The 10,349-nt window shown below is 55.8% G+C and overlaps 1 protein-coding gene and 1 long non-coding RNA gene across 2 annotated transcripts; both read right to left on the bottom strand.

Annotated features, from left to right (window-relative positions):
* Positions 1-274: 274 nt before the first annotated feature.
* Positions 275-2,695, bottom strand: LOC101702183 (uncharacterized). The gene is made up of 3 exons (XR_206224.3): positions 2,090-2,695; positions 1,007-1,115; positions 275-537 (listed from the first exon to the last, which is right to left on the bottom strand). It is a non-coding gene; the product is annotated as an uncharacterized LOC101702183 (long non-coding RNA).
* A 4,613-nt stretch (positions 2,696-7,308) lies between these two features.
* On the bottom strand, positions 7,309-10,024 carry Tex44 (testis expressed 44). The gene has a single exon (XM_087209406.1). The coding sequence runs from the start codon at positions 7,830-7,832 to the stop codon at positions 7,404-7,406; it is 429 nt and encodes a 142-aa protein (XP_087065532.1). The 5' UTR covers positions 7,833-10,024; the 3' UTR covers positions 7,309-7,403.
* Positions 10,025-10,349: the final 325 nt, after the last annotated feature.

The raw sequence follows: 10,349 nt of genomic DNA, 5'->3' as shown, positions 1-10,349 counted from the left end.
GACTTATCTTCCTCACACACAGTCTAATACTTCCCGTCTCAGAAGCCTTCAGTGCTCACTCCTGGCCTACTTTAAAAAAATTTTTTGATACTGGAACTCTAAGTCAGGGCCTTCACAATGAGCTACAGCCCCAGCCCTATTTGTTTGTTTTTTGAAATTTCCAATGATGTCTTACTATGTCATTAAGTTGCCAAGAGACTGGACTGGAACTTGCAGTCCTCCTGCCTCAGCCTCCCGGAGTGCTAGGTTGTAGGTTTGTACCACCACACCTGGCTCAATCTGCATGTTTATGGTCATCACAGTTAACACTTACTGGTTTCTCAGGGTATCAGTACTGCCTCTCCTGAGTAAGTGGTTCTTCCATGCTGTCTCATTTGCCCTCGAAGCTCCCACCTCTGTCATTAGTAGTACTTTGTAGAGGATGCCACAGGGACACTGGCTGGATGAGGACTTCATTTCCCCTCCTTTCTTAACCCCCTGCCCCTCCTTCTTCTTCTAGTTTTTGGTGGTAATGATGTAGGACAGAAGAAATAAAAACTAGGTAGAAAAGAGACAAAGAAATCAAGATTTAAAAATGGAACTTTGAAGAAGAGCTGCAGCCAGGCATAGTGGAGCACACTGTAATCCCAGTACCTGAGAGGCTCAGGCAAGAGAATTGCTGCAGAGTTCAAGGCCAGCCTGGGCTACACAGTGAGACCCCATCTCAAGAATAAAGAGGGCCAGAGATGTAGCTCAGTGGCATCTCACCTGCCTGACAAGCACAGGTTCTGAGTTTGATCCCCGGTTACCCCCCCCCCTCCCAAAGACCTGCAGCTTCAGGACCCAAGCCTGGTTTACTTATTTATTTTTTGGGGGGTGGGGGGGATGGATGACCCAACCCGTCAGGATTTCCCATGAGAACGGGCCCTTGCCACGCTCTCCCACCCAGGAGACAGACCAAGGTGTAGATTAGGGGCCCACCGATTCCCGCCACCCAAACCCAAGAGACCCCTGTTGCCAGCTGTACCTGCTTCACTGCTCAGTCTGCGCTCTGCTCTTCAGCGCATCCTGCATCTCCATCTCTAACAAACCTGAACACTGTTTCCGTGACGGGAGTCAGCGAACCTGCAAACGTACTGGAAAATGGTGGGTTAGGTTCCTTATTTCAGCCTTGGGGACCTCACATACCCTACCCAGTGATAGTACTGGAGACTGAACCCAGGGCTTTCACATGGAGCTATATCCCCAGCCCCCATGCCCTTTTTAAAAGTTTGTAAATTTTGAAACAGAGTCTCACTAAGTCAATAATTGCTGAGTTCAAACTTTTGATCCTCCTGCCTCAGCCTCCCAGAGTGCTGGGAACACCAGGCCTGGCTGAAAATCATTTTTGAGCAAGGGATCTTGAATTTTCCTTTTGCATTGGGCCGCACAAATTGTGTAGGTTGACTTTCTAGCCAGGGCTGGATCCCGGGCTCAGGACTTCCTCTTTTCATTCAGTCATTTTGCAGTTCTAGGTATTCTACCCACTGAGCTACATCTTCAAATTATTATTATATTATTACCACAGAGTCTCATTTAAGTTGCCCAGACTGGCCTGAATTAGGATTGATTGTTCTGCCTCAGCCTCCTGAGTAGCTGGGATTATTGGCACACTGCCATGCCCTGCTGGCACTAGTTTCCAACCTGGGCAGAGGGGCCTGCACATCCTCAGGAAGGTTGTCACTGGAGCAACAGCCTGCCCAGAGGAGAGAACAGGACACAGGTGGGGACAGGTGGGGAAAGATGGGGCTGTGGTGAGCCCCTGCCCTGCAGAGCCAGCCCCTCCTGCCCTCAGCTCCTGGTCAGCTGTCACATGGCAGCCTCTGGCATCCAGGAGACCCAGGGTTAGGGGATGGGAGGGTCCCTTCCTGGGTGGGGGATGTGGTGGCTTCCTGGAGACAGCTGGACTGAAGGCCACCCTTGGGGACAGGTGTAGTAGGAGGGCGGAGCCTGGGAGAGGCTCTAAATTTGAGACCTGTGGTGGCAGAGTCTTGGGCCACACCCTGCTGGGCCCAGGCCAGCTCTAAGGCCCCACTGGAGATGGCCCTTGCCCTGTCATCTTGTTCCTCACCTCCTTCCATTGCAGGCTTGAACCTTATCCTGCTCCTGCCTGATGTCCCCGCCTCTGTCACTGTCTCGCAGGCCACCTTTTGTGGGCATGGCTGCGTCCTGCACCGCCCTTCCCTCCTTTCTGTAGGGAGGGGCCCTCCCTGTGTCCCTGCACTGGGGCCCGAGGTCCTGGAGTCACCAGCAGCCCACGACCGAGGGCCCCACCGCAGAGTCCAGCCGGGGCTCGGTCCCCGGGAGCGCCGGGCCGCGTGCCCACTGTGTGCCAGCGAGGGTGGCGCCGGGCCTGGGCCGCCCGGAACAGCGCTGTCTTCGGGTTTCCGCAGGACAGGGTATAAACAGCACAAAGCCGGGCGGCCCCGGCGAGGGGAGCGGGGCTCGCGAGCCCGGGTAGGGCCTGAAAGCGCCTCTGTGTCGCGGTCCCCGCCTGCCCCAGGCTGGGCGCGCACTGCCTCTGCCACGCCTTCCGCGGCCCCTCCGGGACTGACACAAATAGTTCCCGGCGCAGCTGCCCGGCCAGTTGCCTGGGGAACCAAACTCAATGGACTGACATCACCGGGACGTTGCATAGCAACTGGCCCAGTCTCGCTGCTCCCCGCCCCTGCGCGGAGGTCGAAGTCACCATAGAGACGTGGGCGGGGCCGGGATGCAGGGCCACGCCCATCTCGCAGCCCTGCACGCAGTACGGGCAGTTGGCTTGAGAGGGTCCCTTTGTGGCCAGGGTTTTTTTGCAGACAGAGGCCCTTGTTTGCCCTCAGCCCACCTGACTGCCCCATTTTCTGTTCCAGCCTCGTAGGCTCACCAGGTCCCAGTCGTCCCCTCCCTTCTGGTCACCCAGGACAGCTCTGCGCTTGGCCTTGGGGAGAGAGATACGGAGCCTCGCTTCCCTCCTCCACCCCTGGGCCCTGGCATTGGTGCTGTGTGACCTTCACCAGCACCGCTTGGGGACCGGAGGACAGGGCCTGGGGCTGCGGCCAGCCCAGGTGCCCGGGTGAGGGCAGTGGAAACAAGGGCTTGGTTTTAGAGTGTCTGCCTATGCCTCTCTCCCACCGCAGCGGAAGCCCAGGCTGGGAGTCAGGATCCAGAACCCATTCAAGGGGCCAGGCCACTGGGCCACCAGGTCACCAAGCCTGTCTGCAGGACTCCCTTCACACCCCTCTCTTCCCACAGGGCCTTGCTTGTCTTGCTCAGGTTCAGGGTGGTGAAGGCTGTCGGTGGGAGAGGTTTCCTCCCACCAAAGACTGCATTTTGAAAACTCTCAAAACACAGGAGCTTAGGATCAAAGCCAGATTTTTCGGTGAATCGTGTGTCCTCATTGGTTGGCATTTAAGATTCAGAGATAGAAAGGGAGATTGCTGTGATCCGATCCATGGAGCTGAGTGGGCACCGAAGTCCGGCTGCCCCAGCCCTGTCCAAAGTGCGTGGCTGAAGAACGCTGTGGGCGAACGTTCCCCACCCAGCACCTGTGAGCTGAGGCCACGGGGGCCATGTGTGGCCTTGGGGGAAACATCTGATCCCATTGGTGGTGGGAAAGCTGTTTGCCTGACAGGATTCTTGGGAGGCAGCAGAGATCTGAGCGTGGATCCATCAGCCCCGGGCTGGGGAGATGGCGGCCTGTCCTCCTTGGTCTCTGGTGTATTCAGGAGGGCCAGGCTCTGCTGGGGAGATGTATGACCTCACCCTCCATGCTCAGCACCTGAAAGTACCCTCTGGGTACTGTGAGCCCTGCCCTGGGGCCACCAGGAGCCCCAGGGGCCCGAAGCCTGCAGGAGAGGCCATAGGAGATAGAGGAGGCAGGGGATGGGGATGAGGAACCCTGACGACTTTGTACTCCCAAGTTCTTTCTTAGACCTTCCCAACACAGCCTGGCTGATCCATTTGTGTCTAAACTGCTTCACACTGGGTTCCGTCATTTCCTTTTTTGTTTCTTTGTTTTTTGAGACAGAGTCTCACAGTGTAGTCCAGGCTGGACTGGAACTCATGGAGATCCTCTTGTCTCTGCCTCCTGAGTGCTGGGATGATGGGTGTGTGCCACCACCTGCTCTTCCTCTAAAGGCAGTAAGGTCTTCCTGGGGCCCTGCCCTGGTGACCTCATTGAGTCCTAGGTACCTTTCCAAGGCTCCCATCACCAAGCATCCTTAACATACAGATTTGGGCATTAAGTTTCTGACACAGCAACTTTGAGGAGAACACATCCAAGCTGTTTTTGACAACATGCATTGTTTGATGATAATGCATTTGTCTGGGAGGCAAAAGGGAAGATCCGTCTTGGTGTTGAGGAAACTGAGGCTTGGAGACATTGGGCTCCTTCTCTAGGCCCCAGCATCCTCTCCAGCAGGGCCGGGTGGAAGGACAGCTGACTTCCAGGTGCAGGCGCAGTGGGCCCTGCCTGACTGAGGCCCCCAGCCAGGAGGAGGGCCTGTGCTCCTGAGATTCCTCGGGATGCATTTGCAGCTGGAGACAGCCAGCAGTAGTAGCTCAGGTTGCATTCTGAACCCCACTTCTCTCACAAGTGTCCCTCAACTCTCCCCGTGTGCGCCCTCAAGTCTTGGGTCAAGGCTCATCAGGTGAGGGCAGTAGCGCCTTCTCTCCAGCAGGGGGCGCGCCCCGCAGTATGTCGGTATGTAAGCATTATCATGCTGGGCATCAAACCAAGGGCGTTGTACCTGCCAGGCAAGTGCTCTCCCAGCCCACCCGTTCCGCATTTGTAGGGCACCTGGAAGCTCAAGATGTAGTAGACCTAAGAAATAAGGCTGCTACTTCTTTTCTTTTGTTTTTGTTTGTTTCTTGAGGCAGGGTCTCACTCTGAAATCCGGGCTGGCCTTGAACTCACAGCAGTCCTCCTGCCTCAGCCTCCTGAGTGCTGGGATTACAAGTGTGCACCACCACACCTGGCTAGGGCCCCTTTCATTTCAATATTTAGATGTGCTCCTAAGACTTCCTATTACATCTGCTCCCTAAGACATCCTTGGGGATTGCTCTTTCCATGATCACTTCTGGGGACACTTTTCCTTGCTAGAACCTACTCCCCCCTGAAAGCCTAAAGTTCAGACCAGTGTCACAGGGTGATTTTGACCCCTTAGCCACGTGGCCACATCTAAGCAAAAATACTGTCCTTCAAAGCAAGTGAAAGTGGTGGCGGCAAAAATTTAGGTCATTGTTAGTTATTCATTTATTTATTTATTTAGGGTACTGGGGATCTGGTCGTTGTTATTATTATTATTACTTTTTGGTACCGAGGATCGAACTCGGGTCCTTGCGCTTCTGTAGCAGGCGTTGAAACCACTGAGCTAAATCCCCGGCCCTGGTCATTATTTTTTAAACCAGTCTCAAGGAGGCCTCAAATTTCTAACTTTTTCTTTCTTTTTAAAAAATTAAAAAAAAATTTTTTTATTTTTTTTTAACCTTTTTCTTTCTTTGAGGCAGGATCTCACTATTTGGCCCAGGCTGGCCTTGAACTTGAGGTGACTCTCCTGCCTCAGCCTCCTGAGTTCTGGGACTATAGGTGTGGGTCACCATGCCCAGCTTCCTGGGCACATTTTATTTTTATTTTTTTATTTTTGGTACCCGGGATGGAACTTGGGTCCTTGAGCTTTCGAGGTAGGCAGCAAAACTACTGAGCTAAATCCCCGGCCCAAAGTAGTCCATGCCATGGGTTTCTCTTAGCTCACTAACTAGGTGCATTTTTCTTTTTTGGTACCAGGGATCGAACTCTGGACCTTGCGCTTGTGAGGCAGGCAGCAGAACCACTGAGTTAAATCCCCAGCCTCCTGGGCACATTTTAGATCTGAACCATAACACAGAGTCCTGAGTCCCTGGACTTAGCATGAGCCCTGTGCTGGGCATAAGCTATCTTGCTGGGTACCCCTGCCATCCATGTCACATCAGCCCCCATGACACCTAGGATATAAACATGAGCTGGCTCACTCCCAGGACAACGTGTGAGCCAGGGACCCAGCTGTGGCTCCATGGTGACTTCCCAGGCCCAGCGGCATGACAGCAGGGCTCTGATAGAGTCATGGCTGTCACTTTCCTGGCTCTGGGTGGAATTGTTGCAGTCAGTCCCTCCTTTCCCTTTGCTTTGTCACTTTTCTCTGCCAGCCTCCAGATCCCTGGGTCTGGACCACCTCTCTGTCACCTTCTGTCACTGTCCCACAGGCCCCCAGTGCCACCCAGCTGCCATTGCCCACTCCCCCACCCCCTTGGCCTCATTCCTCCCATGGCCATCACCATTGTCCTTGGTCTGTACCTCCTGGGTATGGTGCTGTCTGTTTACAGGTGAGGAAACTGAGGCACGAGGACGGGAAGGAAGCATAGGGTGAAAGGTTCTGGCTGCCAGCCAGTGAGAACGCCAGTTCTGGGCTGACCCACCCAGCCCAGGGGGCAGGGACTTCAATACTGTGGCCCCTGTGATTGCTGCAGAGCCAGGAGTGTGTCCCCCAGGACTCCCATCAGAGCCAGGGGAACAAGGGCCCCCTTTTGTAGAAGAAGGATTTGCCAGTTGCACACTCAGGAGGCTGAGGCAGGAGGATCCCCATAAGTTTGGGGCCAGCCTGGGCTACATAGTGAGTTTGAGGTCAGTGGTCAGCCTGAACTACAGAGCAAGACTCTGCCTTGAAAAACAAAACAAAAACAAATAAAACTGGAAAACAGACAGTCTCAGGAGAGCAGCTATACTGGGTTGCCAGGTTTTTGTTATTTTTGTAGAACTGAGGATTGAACCAGGCCCTTCATTCCCAGCCTTTATTTATTTATTTATTTATTTATTTATTTATTTATTTATTTATTTTGAGCCTCACTAAATCATTCAGTTGCCCAGGCTGGGGCTCAACTTGTTATCCTCCTGCCTCAGCTTCCCAAGTGCTGGGCTTATACATGCATGCATTTTGAAATGTTTTATTTTACATATTTGCAGTACCTGACTGTCCCGTTCCTCCTGGGGAGTGGGTCCATAACGCAGCTTAGATTTACTCCCCTTGCCTCCATCTCCCACTCCCCTTCCTGTTTGCAAGGGCTCAGTCTCCCTGTGGGCCCCTCTTTCCTCTGTGGCCATCGAATGGGAACCCCAGGAGCCCTTGGGGAACCCCTGTTTCTGGAAGCCCTGAGCCCGCCCTCTCGTCTTCGTGGATGCTAGGGATGGACCCCAGGGTGCTGCCTGCCAGGTGAGTGCCCACGATGAGCCCCAGTCTCCCCAGCCCGCCCGGGAGGCTGGTGCCTAGAAAATCAACGTGGCTGGTGGTTTATTGCTTGGCAGGGTGAGCGAGGCCACAGGGCAGGGTTGGATGAGAGGCGACTGTCCCCGGGGGCACTGCGCGGCTCTATCCACCGCTGGGCCCAGCTGGGGCCTCGCGCGGGCTGAGGTGGCCGGAGAGGCAGTGCAGGGCAGCGCGGATGCCTTCCCCGGTCCTCTGCTCCATGGTGGCCAGCGCTTGGGCGACAGAGCGCAGGGCCGAGCCAGTGCCTGCCACCAGCCCCGAGGAGAAGGTGGAGCCGGCGTTGCGCAGGATGCTGGAGACAGAGCGCAGGCCGGGGCCGGGGCAGCTCAGCAGGTCGCTGGGGGAGCTGTGGCCGGTGGCCAGCAGGCCCAGGGCCATCCCCACACCCAGGGTGGCCTCGGGCCACGCCAGGATGTCGGCCAGCGGCCCGATGGCGCCCTCGCCTCCGCCCAGCAGGCTGGTCATGGATTGCATGTAGTCGTTCTGCTCCGCGGCTGCGTACAGGCCGGGGTCCAGGGGCCTCGGCGCCATGGCGCCCAGACGCCGGCCTGGGGAGAGGGGCGCGCTGCCGGCTCCTGAGGCGGGGCTTGCGGCCTTCGGGGCCTCGGCTCTGTCCTCTGCAGCTCCGGGGTTGGCGGCGCCCGCAGGCTGGGTCTCCACACGGGGGCCCACGGCACTGGCTCCGGCTGCGCTTCGGCGACGCTCGCCTCTTGTGGCCCCTGCTGGCCCTGGGCACCACCAGGGGAAGCTGCGTGGCTCGCCGTGACCCTCGCATCCTCGGCCCACCTGTCCCTCCCGGGGTCCCGGGGCAGCAGCGCTGTCTCTCTGGGCTCAGCAGCTTCGTTCAAGTTCTCCTCCCCAGAGGGTGGCTTGGGCTTGAGCTCTACGCCCTGGTCCTCGGCCGACGCTGCGGTGCCGTGGGCTGTGGCAGCATTGGCAGGGAGGGGACCCTGACTCTGGGACCCTCCTGCCGGGCTGTCCCCAGGCCTGTCACTAGCCGCAGGAGGGCCATGCGGGGGACTGCCAGTGGCCCCGGCCTCTCCCAAGGGCCCTGTGGTCATCTATGCCCTTTGCCACTTCTGCTGAACAGGTGGCTGTGGCTCTGCCGGGCACAATTGTCCCAGGGCTGAGGTCACAGGGACTGCAGGCAGCAGGTGATGTCACAGGCACATGAAGAGTGGGGGTCCTGCACTGCTGCCCTAGGGGCTGAGTCTGTGGGACGACTTGGAGCCCAGCATGCTGGAATATAGGGAAGGAAAGACCAATCTGTCAGTAAAGGATAGAGGTGTATATGCCGGCGCATGTGCAGCCTCGGGGCCTCCAGGAGTCGTGATGGCTGTGACTTTGATGCATGGGTTAGAATCAGTGTTTATCAGGGACCCCTCCGGGCAGCTCTCTGTCCACACTGGTGCCGAAGGATCTGACTTGGCCAGTCTTTCCTGCAGCAGTGAGTGGGAATAAACAGGCCCCACAGCTCCAAGCCCTAACCGTCTCCCTGCCGTGGGGTTGACCTCTGACATCTCCCTGCTCAGCTGGGCTTGGTGGGCAGCGAGCTGCACCCTTGAGTGTGCCTGAAGACGCCCAGCCCCAGATAAACCAGCTAGTGCTCATCACCCTAGAAAAAGGGGCAGCCAGGGGAGAGAGGGGAGGAGCTGGGAGGGAGCTCCGCCCCAGGCCCCGCCCACCACCACCGCCTCCCAACCGCAACTCGACCTCGAACTCAGCAGGGATGAATCCATCAGCGGGACAGCGCCCCAAGATCCACCTTCCTCGCACAGGAGAACTTTGGGGACACCCCAGGTGGAAACCATAACAGTGTGCCGGGTGGGGGAGGCCCTGGGTGCTTGTCCTACCTGCCCTCCTTTTGTACCCACAGAACCCAGTTTATTCCAGGCAGCTATTTTATTGCTCAGCTAAAAGAGCACTTTGCCCAGGCTGTTGCAGGTAGGTAACAACACAAGAACATGTTCTGGCCAATGAAAAGCAAGCAGGAAGAATTGTGTGGAACTTTGAACTCTTTTGGTTCTCTCCTTAACTCACTCTGCTACTAGAAATGTGAAGGCCTGGTGTGGTGGCAGACACCTGTAACCCAGCACTGAGGAGGCTGGAGGATCACTGAGGAGGAGGATCACTGAGAGTTTGAGGCCAGTTTGGGCAACATAGTGAATTCAAGGCCAACAGGGACTGCATAGTGAGACCCTGTCTCAAAAACAAAAACACAAGGGCTGGGGATTTAGCTCAATGGTTCCGCCACCTGCCATGAAAGCACAAGGACCCAAGTTCCATCCCTGGTACCAAACAACAACAACAACAACAACAACAACAAAACCACACAAAGCAAAACAGAAATGTCAAGGCTGGAACACCAGCAGCCGTGTAGGACCATGAGGTAAACTTGTGGGTAGAAGGTGCCCATTAAGGTGGTGGGAGCCTGGCGAGGTGATGCACACTTGTAATACCAGTAGTCTAGGAGGCTGAGCCAGGAGGATGGCAAGTTTGAGCCCAGCCTGAGCAACTTAGTGACATAATGAGACCCTGTCTAAGAGAAACAAATATAAAAGGGGCTGGTGATGTAGCTCAGAGCAAAGGGCCTGGGTTAAGTCCCCAGTGCTGCAGAAAAAAGGGCAACAAAAAGGTGGATCACAAATAGAGAAGGAACCTGGGTCTCGTGGCCAGGGCTCTCATCCCAGTCACCAGAGCAGACCATTGCCAACTTTCAGATTTTTTTTTGTTTTTGTTTTTTGAGACAGGGACTCATTAGCCCAGACTGGCCTTGAACTCCGGGCAGTCCTCCTGCTTCAGCCTTCCAAGTGCTGGGATTACAGGCGTGCACCACCATGCCCGGCTCTTCAGAATTTCTTTCTTTTTTCTTTTCCTTTTTTTGGTACCAGGGATCGAACTTGGGTCCTTCTGCTTGCAAGGCAGGCGGCGGAACCACTGAGCTAAATCCCTGGCCCTTCTTCAGAATTTCTTTACATTAGCCAGGTGTGGTAATCCCAGTACTATTGAGACCCTGTCTCAAAAACAAAACAAAACTGAAAACAAAAA

Source organism: Heterocephalus glaber, unplaced genomic scaffold, assembly GCF_053883595.1.
Source record: "Heterocephalus glaber isolate CG9 unplaced genomic scaffold, H.glaber_assembly_v1.0 deba00001004, whole genome shotgun sequence".
In the NCBI taxonomy this organism is placed as follows: Eukaryota; Metazoa; Chordata; class Mammalia; order Rodentia; family Bathyergidae; genus Heterocephalus; species Heterocephalus glaber.
This window is presented reverse-complemented; position numbering and strand designations above follow the sequence as displayed.

Excerpts from the sequence above, each read along its gene's own strand:
- Tex44 (XM_087209406.1), bottom strand. The coding sequence starts at position 7,832 with ATGGCGCCGAGGCCCCTGGACCCCGGCCTGTACGCAGCCGCGGAGCAG.